A 23,363-nucleotide genomic window follows, 5' to 3' on the forward strand; every position below is an offset into this window, starting at 1 on the left:
GAAGACTTAGTATATATTTAACAAAATGTGTTTTTGAGAAGAAAATTATCCATTTGGCCAATTGTGTTTTGTAGGTGTGAGTCTGTGTTAAGAGTTTAGAAAAAGTATCTGAAGTATGGTTAAGCGCTTGTTAGCGATTGAAAAAAACTGTAAAATGGTTATGCTTAAAATGTTTATTTACCCAAATTCAAACAAGCTCAACCTACCGCATGATGCCTGAAAACAAACCGCATTGGCTTTTGTGGAAGCTCAGGTGTGCTTGCATACCATGTGTTACATAAAACGTAATATTTAAATGTATAAAATAATTTAAATGTTTTTAACTGTTCAATTAAATAGAACATTCATTGTTACATCTTTATTTTCAAAATTCCAAATGATGAAGGGATATGCCCAAAAACGTTCTGCACACTTTGCACTGTCTGCACTTTATTTCTGGCCTTTGGACAATACATTTTTTAGCTTTGTGGCCTATTGCTTGTGTGTGGATCTTATATGTTGTGTGATTTTTTTTTTTAATCTACGCACCACCAGAAGTGTATGTATAATTTTTTATAATTTTTTTTAACTGGACTTGTGTCTGGTGCTGAAAAGTTTTTTCAGTTTCTTCTTCTACATATTTATACCCAGCTTTTTAAAACGTCTATGTGTGTAGATTTGGAACCTCATTATTTTGTAACTCTAGGTAAGTATTTAATTTCTGTTACTTGTCATTGCCAGTCGAAAGCTTTTTTTTTTTTTTAGCACAGTAGCGTCATTCAGATTGACCAATCAGAACTAAGCTTTTCAAATTGGCTTTGCAGGTAATTGTCCAATCACACGACTGTATGTTTTTGAGATGGTAAAATGTTTTTCACAGAAATCATCCCAGTTTTGCTTAATTTTATTTTCCTGACTAGAAAAAAAACGGGTCAGCTCCCAGCTCCTTAATGACTTAAATAGGTACTTAAAAGGTGCATCGCTAACACTTTAGAATATGTAACAGCAAGAATTGTTTGTGGATGTGGATGTGGATGTGGAATGCTAAAGTTATATGATGTAACGTGACACTGACACATACTAGCTAGTTATATATCAACTATATGCACTGGGTATATGATTGCTTAAAGTTTAGGTAGTGGCATTTGTCTGTCATACAACAACTATAAAAACATTGTCCAATTGGCAGAAAGAATAATTTGTTGTCATTAATATATATATATATTTTTTATTAAGATGAATTTGTTGTTTTTTCCTTAACAATTTGTAATTGTAACAATTGTAATGAAGTAAATGTTAAATATAAATGAGTATTTTGATGTTTTCAAATCAGCTGCTGTTGCAATACAAGGCTAATTGAAATCAGGTTAAAAGAGTTCTAATGCATTCTAATGCACTAAATTCTAATGCATTTTTATGAAATTATAATACATATGATTTTCAAAAACACCACTCAAAACCACTGATTAATTATTTTTCCTTTCACGGACCCTGTGTTGAAGCAGTTTTCAAAGACCTCAGTGTCTGAATTGTGAGCCCTCAGATGCAGAAAATGCAGTCGTACTCAAAGAAGAGTGATCATCCACTTTAGGATGACAATTGTGACATTTGGAATGTTCTGTTTCTTTCTTTGGTTTAGTAATTTGCATGCTTTGTAGAAAAAAAGAAGGATTCTTTTCACTTTGTTTTTCAGGAACTTTTTTTTATGTGTGTGTGTGTACATAAAATTGCATTTTTATTCAGTGATGGAATATTCATAGTGTTCTTTCCAGTCATATAGGTATGAAGTAATCCTGTAATAGCATTTCACTAATCTTTATTTACATTTATTAGAATTTTTTACAATTATTTTAGGTTTTAATTATTAAGAGTTTGTATATGCTTCTGTACTTTTTAAATATACTCATGAATTTATTGTTAGTAAGTTAAACAAGATATAGTACATTAAAGTTTTCTAAATGTGAAAGTGTGTGTACATGTATGTCATGCTCATTTAATGATTTGTTTGTACTTTTTAAAATACCATTTTAGAATGCTGAAAAATAGCTTTTAACAAACTAACAGTCTGCTGGTAATGCATAATGAGCTGAAATGCTATTGAAAATGTACTAGAAGTAAATTCATTTTGAAGCTTAAAATATATTCTAACTACTTCAAGCGCATTTTAAATAATGTGAAGTACAATTAAATTACTAAAATATACTTTAAGTTGTTCAGTTTTAATACAGCTAAATATATACAAATTTATAGCAATTATCTTTAAATTAATCTTAAGCATATACCATAAATAGAACTTAACATACTTAAAGTTGTTCCAAAATATCACGTTTATTACATTTACATTTAGTCATTTAGCAGACTTTTTTTTATCCAAAGCAACTTTCAAAAGAGGACAATGGAAGCAATCAAAAACAACAAAAGAGCAATGATATATAAGTGCTATAATAAGTCTCAGTTAGCTTAAACGCAGTACATGTAGTAAGGTCTTTTAAATAATATAATAAATAAAATAAAAACAGAATAGAAAAAGAATAGAGCAAGCTACTGTTTGATGTATTTATTTATTTTTTATATAAATGTATAATAAATGAAAACAAAATAGATAGAATACAAAAAGATTAGAAAGGCAGTTAGATTTTTTTTTATTTTTTATTTTTTTGAAGAATTGAATTACAATAGTGAGTGCTAAAGTTAGAGGATCAAATAAAGATGGAAGAGATGTGTTTTAAGCAGATTCTTGAAGATGGCTAAGGACTCAGCTGCTCGGATTGAGTTGGGGAGGTCATTCCACCAGGAGGGAACATTTAATTTTTAAAGTCTGAAAAAGTGACTTTGTGGTACTTTGGAATGGCACAATCAAGTAACGTTCACTTGCAGAATGCAAGCTTCTAGAGGAAACAAGTCTGAAGTAATAAATTTAGGTAAATGGGTGCAGAGCCAGTGGTTGTTTTGTAGGCAAACATCAATGCCTTGAATTTTATACGAGCAGCTATTGGTAGCCAGTGCAAATTGATAAACAGAGGTGTGACATGTATTCTTTTCAGCTCATTAAAATTGAATCTTGCAGGCACTTTCTGGATTAATTGTAGAGGTTTGCTAGAACTGTCTGGAAGACCTGCCAAGAGAGCATTGCAATAGTCCAGCAGAAAGGGTCTGATCTTCTTAATGTTGAATAAAGCAAATCTGCAGGACCGGACAGTTTTAGATATGTGGTCTGAGAAAGTTCTGATCATCAATCATAATTCCAAGGTTTCTGGCTGTTTTTGAAGGAGTTATGGTTGATGTGCCTAACTTGATGGTGAAATTGTGATTAAACGATGGGTTTGCTGGAACCACAAGCGGTTCTGTCTTGGCAAGGTTGAGTTGTGATGGTCCATCATCCAGCAAGAAATGTCTGTTAGACAAGCTGAGTTGCGAGCAGCTATGTCGGATCATCAGGATGGAATGAGAGCTAGAGTTGAGTGTCATCAGCATAGCAGTGGTATGAAAAGCCATGTTTGTGAATGACAGAACCTAATGATGCCATGTAGACAGAGAAGAGAAGTGGTCCAAGAACTGAGCCCTGAGGCACCCCAGTAGTTAGATGTTGCGACTTGGACACCTCACCTCTCCAAGATACTTTGAAGGACCTATCTGATAGGTAAGACTCAAACCACTGGAGTGCACTTATAGTATAATTAAAATATAAGTGCATTTATATTAGTACAACTCATTATTATTCTATTTCAATACTGTGTCCAACATAAACATATCAAATTACTGCGACAGAAAATACATTTATGTAATTGGACTTGTCAATCAAAATCTTAAGTTTATAGGAAGCTCTTGAAACATATATATGACTGATTGAATCAAATTAAGCATTTAATTATATTATTTGTAGCAAAATGTAACATTGATGCCTTAAATTTATAGATTGCAGCAGACACAAAGAGGACAATATCCAGGCCTTAATAAATGGTCATCCAACATATGATAAATAATAACCCAATTCTTACACAGTTTGCACAATAAGATAAATACAGCCGTTATGAGGAAGAGATATTGCACGAGTGCTGGCTGAGACTGCCATACATGGGCAAATTTCTGTGTGTAAGTGTGTGTGCTGGAGGTTGGAATTTCGCCCTCTGACGTCACTGCCTGTACTCTCCCAGATTTGGGAAAAGAAGTTTCACTTTAAGTGGGGATTTGAAACTCTGTGATTCTTAGAAAGCAAGGTAAGAGAACTATTCACGCTTGCGATGGGCGGCTCCACGCGCTGAAACGCCGATCAGAGGCCCAAGTTAACGCAGCCGTGTTTCTGCGCTCGAGCTCTTCGGCTCAAATTATATTTGACAACTATATGTTCTTCTCTGAGAGATTCGTTGAAATGGAGGGCGTGGGATTGCTAGAAATGAGGGGGGCGAACTTTGTTTCGTGTATTTACCCCGCAGCCGAAACATTGGAGCGGACATATAGAAGGTGTCGGCGTACTTTGAACACGATCAATAGATACTTGTTGTCTATGAACCAAATATGATCGTGCTGTTATTCCGACAACATGCTTGCGCTGTTGTGTTTCTTTTTAAGAATGCGGAAGTAAATAGGCTGGAGTGTCTGTGTACTGGAGGAGCATCATAGTGCTTACAGACGTGGCTTCTGCTTACAAGAGCGACAGATACGAAATATTAGTGCTGGCCGTGTGTTTTGATTGCCTTGTTATTTCAAATAGCATTGTGCTGCTTTACATCTTATAACGGAGTTCAGTGATTCAGTTTGTGTACTCGCTTAACGGTTAATACAGGGAATGCATGATTGTTACATTGACTTGGAGTGTGTTAAATTGAAAGGCAGATAAAAAGTTGTGGGAGGTACATGTTTTGCATTATGCAAATACTTTTATCTAAAGCAATTTACAGAACATTCATTCATTCATTCATTCTGGTAGTGTTGACAGAGCAGAGTGTAAACTTTACTTGTGTAAAAGGTGTGTGTGTGTGTGTGTGTGTGTGTGTGTGTGTGTGTATATATATATATATATATATATATATATATATACTCTTCAATCAAACTCTTACCTTTGTTCAGGTCATTATATATTTTACATTATATACATATGTTTAAATAGATAATAAAGTGCTGAGAACCGGTGATTTTTAAAGGTAGTAAGTGATAATGCATTTTTTTTTACAAAATATAGAGAAAAAACAAATGAAATGCAATGGAGCACATGGCAGATTTATGTTGTTATATTTACATATATCTGATATGTTTTTTTTTTTCCACGTCTCAAGAATTTAAAATATGTATTTTATACTCATATTTGCATTATCGAAATTTAATTTGAGTATAGGCTGAAACAGAAATGCACTTGATGGTTAAAGCATCATTCTGGATGATTTCTGGATGATTTAGATTGCATCTACTTCTAAAGCACAATGTGGAGGTGGTTAAGATGAGTATTGACAGTTTTTAGACTGTCTTGTGGCTCGAAGTTGAATATGCAATTAATTGTGAGTTGTGAGATTTATAGTTAACTACAGTGATAATATCGTTGTTTTTTTGTGGGTTTAATCGCTGAAATGGAATGTGTTTCTATTTACTATTGAAACTAAATGCAGTTTTGATTTTTGTTATGATTTATCTTTCGGTAAAGTATGAATCCAATGCTATATTCCAAGCATTTGGTCAAATATAGAAGACTGTTCTCTATTGTGTGTACAGATAAAAATAAGAACACAATTTATCTCTCCTAAAAGACATTTTCTTGTCAGAAAGAGGCAAATATCTCCATTTCAACCAAAATGTCTAGAATACAGACATTGTTCATCTTAAAAGTAGCTAAGCGCTAAATTATTTATCTGTTTCCTAACAAAGACGACATTCAGAATTCTGCTTTGATATGAATCTCTAATCAATAACATCAAGGCCTCCCAGCCATCAAACTGAATATCTCTGCCACCCCCCACCCCTGGCCTCCCCCAAAAAAGTTTTAACTACATCTCACCCAACAGCAGGAATTAAAAAAGAGGACATGTCTGACAGGCTAGTGATGCTTAAAGTTAAAAGATGAATCCTGTCTTTGAGTCTAGTCTTCCATGCTCACTCTTTTGACTGTCGTTTTGCCATTAGTGCAGACTTTCTATGAATATTGACTCTGTGCCGTATTACTGTAGGTTACTGCTGGATCAAAAAGGGTTGTGCCTCTTTCTGTTGCTATGGAGACTCTGTGATCAGGTGCTGTCTGGAACAAGTTTGACTACTGAAAGTTATAAATACGCCAAAAACAACTGTAGTGAGCATATCTGGGCAACAGTTAATACACCTTTTTTAAAGGGACTAATAATTTTAATAGCTAATATTTAGGAGAAGAACCACTCTGCTTTATGATCGAAAGACAATTATAATGTTACAAAAGTCTTGTAATTAAAATACTGTTTATTTGAGCTTTCTATTAATCAAAGAATCCTGAAATAAATGTATAATGGGTTTCACAAACATATATTTAAAAGTTTCTTAAGCACAAAATCAGCATATTAGAATGATTTCTGAAGAATGTGGACTGTAAGCAATGGCTGCTGACAATTCAGCTTTGCTTATGTCAAAATTCTGTTTGCTTATGTTTATTATTATTATTATTATAATTATTATTTAACTGGCATCATTCAATATTGGATATTTGATGCTCATTTTTGTTTCCATTTAGATAACCACTTCTGTAATTTAGAATTTACTTCTATTTAATATAGAATTACACAATTGAATAATTTTTAGCAAATTTCAAAATGATTATGCAGCTGTAATACTTTCAATTATAATGTTGTGATTCCTTATTTTACCTTTAGCATTTAAAAGTATTTTGTTTTATTATAAAAAAAAAAATCATAGACTTTACTTGTGGCATTGTAGCATTTATCTTATATTTTCTATTCACAAAATAGATATTTACCTATACAATTTGAATATCAGCCATTTATCAGTTATTTGTCATTACTGGCTTATCGGTATCAGCCAGAATTTTAATAATGACGCATCCCTTATTCTTTTGAAACTATTTTTATTTGTAGAGCACAAATAAATGAAATAACTAGCCATGTTTTGTCTGAAAAAACAGCTACAAAATTTTAACTATTGTACAAAAGCAATATCCCAAACCTACGTTTCAGCACACCTGTGATTATCTTCAGCCTTGTGCCTACAGCTGATTAAGATTTGATTTCGCTCCATCTGAAACTCATGTCCGTTGAATTTGCTCAATTAACAAGCTTTGAACAAAGCTGTGATTTGCAATGCGTTTCAGTCTTGGATGACAAATTCAGTAGACTGATAAAACAGCTGCACCTCTTCTCAATTTTTCACTGTTGCACTCCCAATTTCCAAGAGTTAGTGAGGATGGATCTGTGTAGTTTAAGTACACAGGGAACAGGCATGCAGGATGAGCGGAGGATGAATGGGTGTACAGTGAGCATACACTGTCCTTAGGATGTGGTGTGGAACAGGCTCCGGACCACAAGACGGATGATGCAGCGGTTGCTCGTGCGGTTATGATTTACAGCAGGCTTCTGCTCATTTCTCACTGCACTCATTGACAGCAGTATAAGGAACGCTGCCCGACTTAAGTTCAACTGCACTGTGACTTTGATCTTCCTCACATCTCCTTCAAGTGCTCGCAACAAGAAAGACAGATTGCCACATTAGCATACAAGGCTAAGAAGACACCTGCAGCTGTAAAAAGGACACAGGGTGTTTTAGCCTGTGATAGAAAGAGGAAGGCGCGAGCAGATAAAAGGAAGGACAGCTGAGGCGTTCACACACATTTAGAAACATGAGCGTTGTATGCTTATTACTACGGCTGGACAGGCCTTCTGGATTTATGTGGATTAAATGCCTTTCCTCTCGTCCTAGTTTTGATTGATGAACTGTTTCACACTCTAGTTTTCTAGAACCTTCAACTTTCCTATGGCAAATAAGAATATATTGCCTGTTTCTGCCTTTTTGTAGTCTATGTCAAATACCAGCTCCTCTTAATCATGGCTTGCAGGTATTGCCTTGACTTTAGGCAAGGGTTTTGTCTGAAATTGCGTACTGTTTGAATAGTACTACATTTGGATTTGAATTTACTCCTCGACCGTTAAAAAAGTATGTTCTATATAGTATGAATATGGGTAGTATGAATGCAATTCAGATATGCTACATTCGCTATGTTGTTACTGTCACATGACCTTCCAGCGTCAGTTGTGTCACTTCACTGCCATCCTCTCCTGTGGCCTTATGGGATAGTCAAGTGTCCATTGAATGTGCACATCAGAATCCAATTGGAAGAAGGAGGTCATCGGGGTATTTTTTTCCTACCATTTTTCTAATTCTGTTTCTCTCCTCAGATACATTTTTTCACCTACTATATAGTAGGGAATTTATGTGACTTCAGACAAAGCAAATGTGTTTATTTATACGCATTCTGCCAATGATGTCACTGTCTCAGAATGGCTCAATTGTAGAGATGTCATGATGCACGGCAAGCCAGTTGAAAACTGATACAAATTTGCAATGATTCAAATAAGTTGAGATATTAAACGAATCGCGATACAGTTGGTGTGGGGGTTTATGTGAATGTATCTCTGGGCGGAAATGACTTTCTTCAGAAAATTGGATGGTATTTTCTTTTCATCTTACTTCTGTATAATGCTTAAAGTAGTGTTCATAAGCACAGAGCTGCTTTGTTAACAGCAGTATTGCTGTATCGCTGTTGTCCCATAAGTGCCACCTGCTGTCAGATAGTGAATTTGCACCAAAGAAGCATTAGCATTCCACTAGAAGGCAAGCCTGCAACCTTTAGCCAAAAACGGGTAACGGTTAATGCTAACACTTCTGGTTTGCAGTATGTGGGAAAGAAGACCAGAGGCACTGATCTATAATAGAGAACTGGATTGGTCATGACGTCATAAAAGTGAAGCTGCCGCGCCGGAATATTGGTATTCCCTAGTATTTCCAAATCTATAGGAAATCATACAAATTTAATGAGAAACCATCACCCAACGAGTCTGCGTTTTTATATCTTAAGTATCCCTGTACATTCTTCTAACGCAAACCTTTTGAGCTTCTAAATGGTAATTTGTTTAATGTTTGGAATTTCCCTTGCGTATTAAAAAGTAACGTGTCCTATACATTACTGTAGCAAATATCTAATGAATATGATGTACATCAGACGGACAAAAATCCACAACATTTTCAAATGACAAAGTGCTCATGAAATTGGAATAAAGATTTATAGGCCTACGCTTTGAGTTATGAGTATGAGTTAATTCACCTTGTACGTTCACGGTTTATGTAATTATGTAATTATGTTATTATCTTCTGGCTGTTGTGATTCATCCATCTTATTGTTTTAGATTTTTTTTGTTTTTTTATGTATCTTGGAAAGACAGTTTCAAATTTGCTAATTATTAAGATTAGGGATGCACGATATTGGATTTTGGCCGATATTCGATATGCCGATATTTTATAAATAATTTTGGCCGATGCCGATACCGATATCGATATATATATAAATATATACTGATAAATTTAAACTTTAATTTTACTGAAGAGAAATCCATGTATCTCTTCTGTACTGATTCTACCATAAATTTATTATTTTACAAATGTAGACAGACATTCACATCTGAAAAACAGGTCAATTATTTCACTTGGAGAATATCGGTTTGGCTCATCGGCAGAAATATTCATATCGGCCGATACCGATAATGGTCATTTTAAGCTTTTATCGGCCGATACCGATGTTGTGCCGATATTATCGTGCATCCCTAATTAAGATCTTGTATTAGTCATCAAATAGTATACACTTTTTTTACGGCCAGTCTAGAGGATATTATAATTCTAATATCTGTGAAGAATTAATAATAACATGAGTTTATTTGTAATTTACTACTATTTCTTAAATATAATATTCAGTTATTTTTACACTGGCTAAAAAAAAGTCTCTATAAAAGCACATTTCATTCATAAAAATGGTGGAATTTAATAAATGTATTTGCTGATTTAGTTATTTTTTGTTGTATGTCTCTTTATATAATTTTATAGAATTTTGTTCAGTAAGCCATGAGTAATGGAAGATGCTGATCATCTCAAATGAATATATATTGCCTGAAGTATCCGTCTGTCACTATATTGTACTGTATCAGCATGGGATCACATCACATTTAAAAAGGGATACTTCATGAAAACATGCCAAAAATGATCAAAATGCCACAGTTATGTGCTCAGTTGTGGGTTGGGCTGGCCAGCTCTCCTCTGAGGGAGTGCAGGGCCAGAGTTAATTAGGCATCATTAATCACCTGAAGTCACTCTCACTGACACAGTTTAACCCTCTTGTAAATGGGTTATTATTACTTCTTAAATCCCCTCTGTGGATTCAGGCATGAAAGGGCTATTTTAGCTCTGCAAAGTGAAATCCTGTCGAAATGCATAAGAACACCCTGCCCAACCCCCCAGTTATAAAGAAATACCATTCTCCTCTGTTCCAACCACCATTTGCTTTGTGTGGAATTAGTGAAGACTTCTGTTTTGTATAAATCTATGAAAGATTAGACATTTAGGGCTTGAATGTGTTTTAATAACATTTGCTATCTTTATGATTATAATAACACAGTGCTCTGCTCCTTTGTGAGACAGTCAGTGAATTGAATTTCATGATTTGAGGAATACATGCTGCGTTTATTCGTCAATGAATGTAGTTTTTATTTTTATTTTTTATTTTTACTTTCAAATCACAGCGATGCTATGTGGCTGGAAACATCTGCACATGAGTGACCACAATTCTATTAGGTGTCAATGTATTGACTGCTTTATAGGGTCAAATCTGGTCTTGGCTTTTTGTTACCTCATCACCCAAGCTCTCAGTTACAGCTTATCAGCAGAAGATGTAAAATGAGTCAACATTCTCAGAAAACACTCTGCCCTTTTAAACAGGATGCTCTATTTTCTCCAAATAGCTGATAATTCTAATAATCATCACACTACACGGAAAACAGGTTTACTCACAGGTCTAATAATGATCCCTGTCAGAAAATGAACAACTGTTTTGTACAGGAAAATGGGCTTTTAATGTGAAATAGATACACAGTTTTTAGGCTTTCGAGAGTGGCAATACTGCTTCACTGATTTGGATGGAACACTTGAGGCATTTGGTCGTTATGATAGTCTGCGCGGTTGTACATGTAAAATAGGCCTTCACATGCTTAACTGATCATGTCTGTGGACGCATTTTGAACCACAGTGTGATCTATTGCTTATGGAAAGCGATTGTGGCACAGGAGGATGTTCTCAAAAGTTGATAAAGGAATCTAGGTGATTTGCTTTTGTTTCATGAAAAGCTTTAGAAATAGGCTTCCTAGGTGCTCCAGTTGACTGAGCACCACCCTGATTTCCATTTTTGGTCAGTTCCTGCAGTCTGTTCTGTACATGGGAATAGTGAAGAACAACCATCCCTTTGCTTAGTGTGCAGACAAAACAAAGGAGTAATTCCATACTGACATATCTTAAAGGGATAGTTTACACTTACTCGCCTTCATTCGACACACAGAAAAGTGGATTTTGTTTTGTTGACTCTCACAAGAAAATCTGTCATTATTTGCCTCAAAATATATCTTCTGATAATAATAACAGGCACCAGCATCCCCACAACCCTCCACGCAGTTTGGCAGATGGACGGACATACTGATTGATAGATACTTAAACATTGTTTGATTTGATATATTTAATAATACATTTTTTTTTTCATTCATTTAGATTATTATTATTATTTTATTTTGCATTTTTAAATTGCAATTTTTTTTTTTTTTTTTTTTTTTTGGGCCAATGTCATATACAATTAAATAAAAAAGTGGATTGGTAATTTTAATTCTCAAGTGCCAGAAACCACAAAATGTTGTTAAAGGTACACTGTAAAATTAGAACAAATTTGAAGTTATAAATAAGATTGTTGTATTATTAGAGGTTATTGGAGTACTTCAGTCTTTGCTTCAACATTTTACATTTAATTCAGTCTATTACTTGCCATTTCATTGTAATTATTTGTAAAATTTACTAGCAATTATAAAAACAATTTCAAAGTAAATCCTACATAATTATTTTTTTCAGTCTTCAGTCTGAAGCTTTTTATATGGATTAGTGAAAAAAGAAAAGAACACTTAAAAGACAACATTGTTATTCATTGAACATTTATGAATCATGTTTGTTTACTCTACAAATATAAAAATAATATGATTTGGTGTGCTACGCGTTGATAAAATGAGTGTATTGGAATAAATGTTATGTTTCCAGCGTGTTTGTGTGGATCAGTGGCATAGCGCTGTCTGATGGTCTTGTGGTTCAGTTGTGTTGTCCTCTCTGTAGGCATTCGAGAGTACTTTTAGATACTGTGGTTTGTTTGCCCCCCTCTTAAATAACTCCCAGCAGTTACCATTGTTATTCTTCAAATGGTACGAACCACACTCTTGGCTTCTATGTGACTCTGGCCAGTGAAAAAGAGTGGCATTCCAGACCAAAAAAGCTGTTCGAATTGAATTTTGCCCCCAATCTTTCGCCTATTTTTATTTCCATATTTGGAAATGTTTACCTCCTCATGACTCCACAGTGCAGCAGGAAGAAGCACTGTGAGTCATTTTACCAGCATAAGGGCCTGGCGTTGGGTCCTCCTCACTGAGGGCTTCTCTAGTCCATAGACACACGGGATGCTGTGAGTATCCTTTTCTATTCTTTTCTATTCTATTCAATTGTGGATGTTTTAGGATTTGTATACATATGAACCTTGCTGCAATCCGGTGCCACATCGCTCTACCCTTGTTTATAATTGCAGTTGTGCTCTTCACAGTGGAAGTATAGCTTAAAACAAATAATATAGCTGTTTATGGCCTTCATTTTTTGGGGTGCATTTGTTAGTAAGAGCCACCTGATATTTTCCTGTAGATTTTGAATTACTTGTGTTTGGTCATTCATACAATTGTTTAAAGGTTGCGCCGCTGATGTACAGTTAAAATTAAGTGGCTTGTTCTTTGCACAACATGTGTCTGAGCTTTATTTCAATCTGTGAGTTTAAAGAACAGCAGTCAGTGGGCTTAGAAACACTTCCTCATTCTGCATACTAATACACGTCCTTCCTATTCTGTCGACCAAGGCTGGATTTTTATTGAAATCTAAAATAAGATATTTCATTGTGACGTGTGCTTTTTAGTTTGATCAGAGATGGCTTTGCATGTCATAGGTCTTTTTGTGTGGTTATGTGACTCTTTTCTGTGTTTGTTAATATTTGCTGAGGAGACATGTTTGTGGAATGTGTTACCCATGGTGTGAAGAACTACTGACAAGTATGTTGAGATACACTGCCTTTAAAGGGAAACTTGAAAAAGCTCAAGTGGTTGCGGGACAGTTTATTTGCATTTAGAAGGACTGAATTTTTTCATGATATGGCAGTGTGTTTCTCAAACCACATTTTGTGGCTACTATTCTATTGGGCTCTCAAACTCAAGTCTTCCTGTGGACCGATAGCCAGGTGCTGTTGTCCATGCAAGGTCCAGTGGAGCAGAACAAGTACAAGTGTTTTTTACAATCATCTATTTGAACTAAATACAGTTATTATGGACAGAGCTTTTCTGAGTTGGGCGTCTCATCTCTCTCATGTCTAGTATACTGCTCTGTCTGTTTAGTGGTGCAATGATGCGTAAGATTGTAAATCCTTCGTTAGGAAGACTACATTTTTCTCCTTGAACATTAAGCAGTTACCCATGACCCATTAAGAGACCAGAAACATCACAATCTGGTTTTAAAGTGAGGGTCAGAAGTAACAGTGAATAATAATAATAATTCATGGTTTTGAATATGTGTGTATATGTAATACAGACACAAACTTAAAATCATAAAACATTATTATCACAAACAAGTATTTTTATTGTTATAATCTTATTATTTTTTAAGTGTTATTTTCATGTATGGAGCTGTACGTTTTTGTCAAGAGGTGCTAAACCCTGACACTGAATTATTTTTCATTCAGGGAGGAGAATATCTTGGGCCAAAATATTCAGTTATCTTTGTTTGGCCATGCTATTTATGAAAAAACAAATGAAGCATAGTTCACAGTCAACACATCTTAGTATACATTCAGAATCGTACCAGTTTTAAGCCTCTGGAAGTTGGTGCAGTAAATCTACCTATGTTTGTGCTCAGGTTAATAGGAATATCTTTAGTTTAAGCACACTGCATCCCACCACCCTTTATTCTTGACCGCTAGTAAACCAACAGTTTCGCTGTTTACGCCTTCACATTCCCACACCATAGCTGTGGCAGGGAAAGGTAGACCTTAATGGAATTTTCCATAGCCGTGAGGTGTGATATAGTTGACTTTAATGATAGGACGATTCAATTCAATTCAATTCAAGTTTATTTGTATAGCGCTTTTTACAAAATAAATCGTTACAAAGCAACTTTACAGAAAATTATGTTTCTACAATATTTAGTAGTAGCTAGTAGTTTGTGCACATTTGACAGGATTTTAGAAAAAATAATAATAATAATACAAGACGTAGTCAGCTAGACGATGAACTATCAATATTATTAAGTTATTATATGATTCAGTCACACATTTAGCAATAATTGTTAGTTCTGTTTGTTGATTCAAGGTAGCATCATCTGGGGTCCTCTGAGGGTCAGCATCATCTCTTCTCAGGTGTTCTGGATCCAGACTGGAGCTTGTTTAAATCCTAGTTACCACGGGATGTAAATCCCGTGGCGAAACATAGAAACAAAATACAGACATCATTAGCATAGCTGCTGATCCAACAAAGTAAAATTAGTTTAACCCAAGCTAATGAATAAAAATGCAACTTTGAACAGATGCAACTACACTCACAATTAAAAAGAAACATTATTCGAATGCTTGGCGAAAGAGATGTGTTTTTAATCTAGATTTAAACAGAGAGAGTGTGTCTGAACCCCGAACATTATCAGGAAGGCTATTCCAGAGTTTGGGAGCCAAATGTGAAAAAGCTCTACCTCCTTTAGTGGACTTTGCTATCCTAGGAACGACCAAAAGTCCAGCTTTTTGTGACCTTAGGGTGCGTGATGGGTTGTAGCGTGGTAGAAGGCTAGTTAGGTACGCTGGAGCTAAACCATTTAGGGCCTTATAGGTAAGTAATGATAATTTGTAACTGATACGGAACTTAATAGGTAGCCAGTGCAGAGACTGTAAAATTGGGGTAATATGATCATATTTTCTTGACCTCATAAGGACTCTAGCTGCTGCATTTTGGACGACCTGTAGCTTGTTTATTGAAGAAGCAGGACAACCACCTAGAAGTGCATTACAATAGTCCAGTCTAGAGGTCATGAATGCATGAACTAGCTTTTCTGCATCAGAAACAGATAACATGTTTCGTAGCTTGGCAATGTTTCTAAGATGGAAGAATGCAGTTTTTGTAACATTGGAAATATGATTTTCAAAAGACAAATTGCTGTCTAATATAACACCCAGATTTCTGACTGTAGAGGAAGTAACAGTACATCCGTCTAGTTGCAGATTGTAATCTACAAGATTCTGTGTAGTGTTTTTTGGTCCAATAATTAATATCTCTGTCTTATCCGAATTTAATTGGAGAAAATTGTGTGTCATCCAATCTTTTACATTTTTAACACACTCTGTTAGCTTAGATAATTGGGAAGTTTCATCTGGTCTCGTTGAGATATATAGCTGAGTATCATCAGCATAACAGTGGAAGCTAATTCCGTATTTTCTAATAATATTACCAAGGGGCAACATATATATTGAAAATAGAAGGGGACCTAGGACGGATCCTTGTGGCACTCCATATTTTACTGATGATAAATGAGATGACTCCCCATTTAAGTAAACAAAATGGTAGCGATCGGACAGGTAGGATCTAAACCATCTTAGAGCCTGCCCTTGAATACCTGTATAGTTTTGTAATCGATCTATGAGTATGTCATGATCTATGGTGTCGAACGCAGCACTAAGATCAAGTAAGACTAGAAATGAGATGCAGCCTTGGTCTGACGCAAGGAGCAGGTCATTTGTAATTGGACGATATTATAATCTCATTGCTTTTCGCTCAACAGTACTGAAGGGTCTTCATATCCATTGCTGGTTGGCTTCAGGCAAAATTTACTGTAAACTCTTCAATGCTTGTCTTAATTCATGTTGGAGCCAGTGCAAACAGCAGCTGGAGCACTTAGCATCAGTCAAAACGTTTTACTATTCATGAATCATCGCTCTGTTTTATCTGAACTAACAAAGTCTTTCTTAACTTTTGTTTTATTTATTCATCCCCCAAATGTGTGATGACTCCTCTTGTTAGGTGATGGTGAACGCTTGGATTTAGTTTTTAACTAATCACAGGGCAGTAACAAGTGCTTCCATTAAAACGACATGTTGGATTGCTAACTTTTCCTTTTAAAAGACCTAGGGGTTTGTTTTAAAAGGAGACCGGAACCTCCCTCGTAAACAAAGTAATTTTTTCTATTATGACACACTGAAATATGGTTGCACAAGCTACTCTAGCACTTCTGCGAGAATCCTCCTCCACCTTGTCTTTAAAAACTGGATTAAGATTTTAATCCGCGTGCACTTGCTTCTCAGCGCTGGCCTTTGTTTCCTAACATATTCTTGTCTCCAGTTTGAGAAATTTCTGGTGTTTGTTTTCAGTTAAATCAATATAACATATGGCCACTTGTGGCCTATTTACTTTTACTGCTTTATTTTTTAATTAAACGGCATTTGCTTCATATCATGTGAGTTTTGAACTTTTTAATATTTAACGGATACTTTATAGGTCTATGCAGAAAGCAGAGGTACATAATCACAGATTTTGAGCTTTGAAAAACTATGATCCATTAGCACTTTTTAATCTTTAATCATAGAGCCCTACAGTCTTTAGGTCAGATTAAAAATGCCAATTTCTAACAGTAATGTTATCATTATATCCCCTCTCTGCAAAGGCACAGTTTTGTGATCTGCCAAAAAAGGCATTATCCTCCACCTCTGGGGGCTCAGCCTCAGCCCTGTTCTTTTGGTATCATAGGTCGCTGGCAGATTAATTTCTTCTGACGCACAGGCTGTTAATGGAGCCCGGCTCAAAAGGTTGCATGTGCCAGTCTAACAGATGCCATTTCACTCGTCCTGTTATTTTGTTATGAGGGTTGTTGGCTTTAAAACAGAGCAACCCAAAAGCCTTGATCGTAGCCCCAGAGGAGAGGTAGATCTTGGCCTGTTAAATGATAGCTTGCTGAGAGACGCAGCTAGAGTAGCAGTGATATTTGTTTCTACATCAGCACTGTGCCAGTCATTCCTGTGGCTCACTGGCTTTAGGATGGAACAGCGAGTATGGGCCCATTTCTGGAAAGAAATGTCAGGCTTAAATCATGAATATGGAGCTTTTTAGAGCTAAAGAAAGTAGCAAATTCTCTGCTTTTGATATAGCTGTGGATTTTTTTTTTTTTGAACCAGCCACATTTATTTGTGTGTGTGAGTGTATCCTATGGCTTTTCAAGAGCTAAAACTGATAACGGCCTGAAGCAAGCTTGAACATGATATTTGTTTGCTATAGCCCATGGCAGTTAATCAGTTATCTATGAATTAATTTATTAGTTTTTAAAAATGAATTAATTTAAAACAATCCTTTTTCTTAAAAGCTGAGTACCAATGTACCATCATACATGTACTGCACTAAAAAAAATTGAATTAACATGTTTAACAGACTTACAAAGTGATTTAAAGAAATGTAGATTGTTAAAACCGCTGTAAGAGCACCCATGTTACAGGCCCATCCGATTTGATTAGTTCAAACGCAGATTGCTGGTGTGCTGTAAAGTGTACAGCTGAATCTTTTTTTATTATTATTAATTTATTTAATGGCTAATAATAGTATTTGTCCATATTGAACTGTTTTTTTTATTATTTACATCACTCTTTTATAAAAGCATCTTTTTTCATAGTATTTTGATTTGCGCCTTCAATACAAGGTTAAATCTGGTCTAAACAAACTTGAAAATGATATTTGATTCAAATAAGACCTGTCAACTAATCCATTAATCAATTAATTATTATATATATATATATATATATATATATATATATATATATATATATATATATATATATATATATATATATATATATATATATATTATGTCATTCTAGAAATAATTTATTTGTATTTTTAGTTATGTTTTCATATCCTTAACCAATATTCAGTCATGTACATTCTGTTCTGACATAAGATATGCTCCAGTGGTCCGTTTATTTTGATCTTCTCAGCTGTGGATTGGTTTCATGGTCATCAAACGTTTTGAATATCTTTCTTCTTTCTTTCTTTTCTTGTGTGTGTGTTGATTAATTTAGGAAAGGTATTTTTCAGGTCATACGTGTCATATAGAGTAGAATGAGTCATAGATCAAGATTCTGCTGTCACTCTCCAAATGTCTCTAAACTTTGGATTGATTTAAAAGCCTCTTAAAGTGCAATCCTTATAGGAAGTGTTATTATTACAAAGTACAATCCCCAAAAAATACTGGAGCCAGAGAGAAACTAGAAAGAGTTATAATGAGTTATTAAATAGAGGGGCAAAGTGTTCTGAGGTCTATATAGAGAATAAAAATAACCCTTTTGAGTCACCATTACTGGCATTTTAAACAAATCCTCTGTCCATTATTGGCTTGCCATTGAAAAGGCATAACATGAAAATAATCAGCTTGTTGTATCTAGCAGGATTTTAATACTGGTACTTCCCTAGTGCTAATTTCAGGTCTCTTGAATGAGTCTTTTTCTTCGCACACAATAATACAAACTAATTTAGCAAGTAGCCATGTGATAAGATGAATAGTTTACATTCATCTGCTCATTGTCCTAAAATAACCCCCTTTGGCATGATACGAGAGGTCCTGATCTTGCAGTCAGGGCTTGTTTTGTGATAATGACCACCTGACTGTACATGATTTCTTATGTTTCCTTCCTGTTTTTTGCTGGTTTCCCTAATCATTTAGAGATACTGGTGAAACGCATGACTAACACCTGCTATGTATATTATTATGTATATAAGTTATCAGTAATGTATAATGTTTACAGTAAAGGTACACTACTATTCAGTAGTTTGGAGTTTGGAGTTTTTTTTAAAGAAATTTATTTATTTATTTTAGCAAGGATGCATTCATCTGATCAAAAGTGGCAACTCAGCCCTCACAGGATTAAATTATATTTTAGAATATATTAAAATAGAAAGAGTTCTTGCAAACTGTAATAATTGTTCACAATATTAATGTTTTTAATGTATTTTTGTTTAAATGAATGCAACCTTGATGAGCAGAAGAGACTTTAAAGAATATGGGTGACAAAAACTTTACTGACTTCATACTTTTGAATGGTAAAATGTGTATCATAATATAGTTAGGTCAATGACATGACTTTTATTCAATCTAAAATACATTAAAGGGGGGTGCAAAGCTATTTCATGCATACTGAGTTTTTTACACTGTTAAAGAGTTGGATTCCCATGATAAACATGGACAAAGTTTCAAAAATTAATTTGTACGTTTGATTTTTGTTCCAAAAATACTCCTTCCGGTTTGTCACAAGTTTCGGAAAGTTTTTTTTCGAGTATGGCTCTGTGTGACGTTAGATGGAGTGGAATTTCCTTATATGGGTCCTGACGCACTTCTGCCGGAAGAGCGCGCGCTCCCGTATAGCAGAGCAATGAGAGCACAACAGACTTCACTGATCAGAGCGAGAGCGTCGCGAAATGTCACAGAAGTGTGTTTTTGGTTGCCAGGGCAAGACAACCCTGCACAGATTACCAAAAAAAATAAAAAAACAGCATTAAGGGACAAGTGGACGGAGTTTATTTTTACAGAGCATCAACGGAGTTGTGCAAGTGTTTGTGTTTGTTCCCTGCATTTCGAAGATGCTTGTTTTACAAACAAAGCCCAGTTTGATGACGAGTTTGCACATCGTTTATTTCTTAAGGATAATGCAGTCCCAACGAAAAAGGGTCACGATCGTGTGTTGGAACCGCAGGCGGTGAGTAAAACTGCTTCAAATATCTCTGTGTTGTTAACTTAGCTATCAGCGCGTAAGCACATCAAGTAAACAACATGCGATGTTGTCATCAAACTGCACTTTCCACATGTACAGCTTAAAAAAAAAAAAAAAAAAAAAAAAAAAAAAAAAAAGACTACATAAAGTGGAACTTAGTCATTTTCCAAAACCGCTAAGCAAATATATACAGTTTCAGTACATACCACATAGAGACGTCGTTTGCTGATGCTGCTCTTGTTAAATTTCAGGCTCTGGATCTGTGTCACTGCTTCCAGACGCTCTCAACGCAAAAGCCTACTGGCGCTCGTGATTCTTTAGCTCCGCCCACACGTCACGCCTCCAGGCGCTCGTGTTTTTCCGGGAAAAATCGGTACAGACTATCTTTCTCTTATGAATATAATAAAACTAAAGACTTTTTGGAGTTATGAAGGATGCAGTACTACTCTATAGGTACTCAAGATTAACAGGATATTGAGTGAAAACGAGCATTTCACCCCCCCCCCCCCCCCCTTTAAACCTGTTATTCTTACATGTGTTAATATATATTTATTTTTCCTTTACTTAAAGTAAACACTAATATTTTGTAATTGACCCAGACATTTTTGCTGGAAATTAAATGACTAATTGTTATTAAATTGTATGAAGCTGGTTTTTGAATAATCCAGTAATTTTGCTTCGCATATTTGTTATTTGATTTTTCCCCCCTTCTTTAATTTGGAAGTTAAAGGAACACAAAGCAAACATTTGTATGGTTGCATGATATTTGCTGGCAAGTTGATTTGAGTGCACTCTTACCTCAAGAGATGCAAAACAGTATTGTAGTTTGTGTTTAGCATTGTCTCTTGAGGGGACAAAAATGCTGCTTGGCTTCCTTGCTGGAGCAGGCAGGCCCCCTTTCTGACCACCATTGCCACTGCACTGTGAACGTGTTCCCTGCTCACGTGGCTCACAGCCAGGATTAATTGCCACTGAGCCCTCTGTGATCCAGGAATGCAATTACCTACTGACCCAAATCATCTACTTGGCAGGAAGTCCTTATCCCTCACACCGTGCTGCCAGCACCTGCCAGTGGACACTTCTCTTTCCCGTGTCTCTTTTTATTTTTTTCTCTCTCCCTCATCCTGCATCACACAGCTGATGTCTGGCAAGGGATGCTCTTATCAAAAGCAGATTTTATTTTCAAAGCAATATGAGTGTTCATGGAACATGTGAATGTTGCAGAGTCATAAGCCACGAGACTCCAGGTGTTACAATGATTTTACCACAGGATTTACCTGTGGTAAAATACCTCTAAAGTACTCAAGTGACTCTAAATATTTAATCATTTGAAGAATATTCTTGGCTGTACATGTATGTATGTATGTATGTATATATAGACAAACACACACATAGGCTACGTCTCTCCAAGGCTACGTTTATTTGATCACAAATACAGTACAAATTAAAATACTGTGAAATATCATTATTATAATATGACATTTAAAATAGCTTATCTGAATTCTCAGCAGTCTACTACACTGCCGCATGATTCTTCAAAAATAATTTGAATACTTATGCTAACATTTTCATTGTTGAAACAGTTGTTCTGCTAAATATTTGTATGGAAACTTTGATAATTTTTTTCCCCTTTGTATTCTCTGATAAAAAAAAAAGTTCTAGAGAAGCTTTTTTTTTTTTTATTCTATTTTTTTTTTTTGTAATAATGTAAAAGTATTTACTTTCACTTTTGATCAAATTAATGTCTCCTTGCTGAATAAAAGTATTAATTTTTTTTTTAATAAAAACCTTACTGACCCAAACCTTTTACTTCTAAATCATAAAGTATTTTATTTTTTCTTATATATTATATGTGCGAGTATAAGTGTGTATTGGAATATTGCTTCTCCAAACCAGATTTGACCTTCTATTAATGTTTTAAGTCCAAAGAAATAGTGATACTTGAGTAAATACTGGCAAGTCATCACTCATTAGTCAATAAACTATTGGAAATTTTTGGCTGCATTGACCCGAGTAAGGATTACCATATGAATCTGGGCTTCCCCTGGAGTCTCTTAGGAAAATGATTTACAAGTGTGAGGTTTGTTCTCTGAGCTTCATAATCAAATTTGTTTGGGCTCGTAGCCGCTTATTCGGAGTTACAGTGACCAGAACATTTTGTATTGGAACTATCTGCCTCATTTCTGAATGTGCATTGGAGTCAAATGCAAGCGCAGACTTTGAGTTATTGAGAGTTGACAGTGATCATTATAATGTTTATCCAAACGAGCTTTTAAATGTACATGCGTGTCGAAATCCTCTTTCCTGGACCACTCTTTGACGAAGTCAGTGGTCCTCATCCATAACCGTTGTGATGATTTTATATGGGAGAGTGAAAGTGAGAGTTATCATTCAATAGCTGTTCTGAAGGTTCTCTTTCTTTTGTGCTGTTTTGAAACCGAATAGAAGAGCTTTGGCTAGAGTCTTAGTTGTATCATCAGCGCCGGCAAGCAGCAATCCATCAGTTCTTTTAGTGTTAATGAATGAACTAAAGCAAGAAACATTTACTGTATGTGCCCCACTCTCATCTCATTATAGAGATCAAAGACTGGAAAAATGACCAGTGAACAAAAAACATTGTCATTCTGTCTTGTTGTTTTCAAATCATTGTAGTGCATCAAGAGCCCGACTGTGAATTAGAGCTTATTTAGTTTAGTACAATAGTTTATTTTATTCATTTATTTTCAGCAAATTTAGGGAATCACTGTTGTCTAATTAATGGAAACAATCCTTTTTAAATATGATTTATTTATTAATTAGAACATTTAAAAAATAATATTGCAATGTTACATTATTGTATTGCATCTTACATTTTAATTTCTTTCCATTCACTTCCCAATATTTTACCCTAAGATGAACACTGTGCCATTATTTACTCATGCTCATATCATTCCAAACCCAACTGACTTTATTTCTTCTGCAAAAAATAAAAATAAAAATAGAATGTCCATGCTGTTCTTTTTAATTAAATTAAATGGATACTAAAGGATAATCACATTGGGGAAGACAAGTGTACATTTAGCTCTAATCATCATCCAAAACTCTGAAATGGCATCAGAAAATTTGGATTTTATAAAAAAAATATATATATATATCACGGATAACTTCATGGACTTTTAGCTTAGTTTGCATGTTCATGTGATTTGTTTTTAATTTTTGTGCTTGGTCATACTGAGGCAAATGAGTCAGTAATGTGGCACCCCAGAGAAGTTTCCCAGTGTAGCCCCAGTCAGCAAACATGGGCAGAAATAGAAGACTGTATTACCAGCTATAT

The 23,363-nt window shown here is 35.0% G+C and overlaps 1 protein-coding gene across 1 annotated transcript in view; it reads left to right on the forward strand.

Annotated features, from left to right (window-relative positions):
* Window positions 1-7,350: 7,350 nt before the first annotated feature.
* The window catches only part of LOC128015111 (lipoma-preferred partner homolog), a 92,989-nt gene continuing 76,976 nt past the window's right edge, over window positions 7,351-23,363 (forward strand). The window contains exon 1 of the mRNA XM_052598802.1: window positions 7,351-7,419. Within this exon, the coding sequence (XP_052454762.1) occupies window positions 7,351-7,419 (69 nt within the window). The remainder of the gene's footprint in view (window positions 7,420-23,363) is intronic.

Source organism: Carassius gibelio, chromosome A6, assembly GCF_023724105.1.
Source record: "Carassius gibelio isolate Cgi1373 ecotype wild population from Czech Republic chromosome A6, carGib1.2-hapl.c, whole genome shotgun sequence".
Classification (NCBI taxonomy): Eukaryota; Metazoa; Chordata; class Actinopteri; order Cypriniformes; family Cyprinidae; genus Carassius; species Carassius gibelio.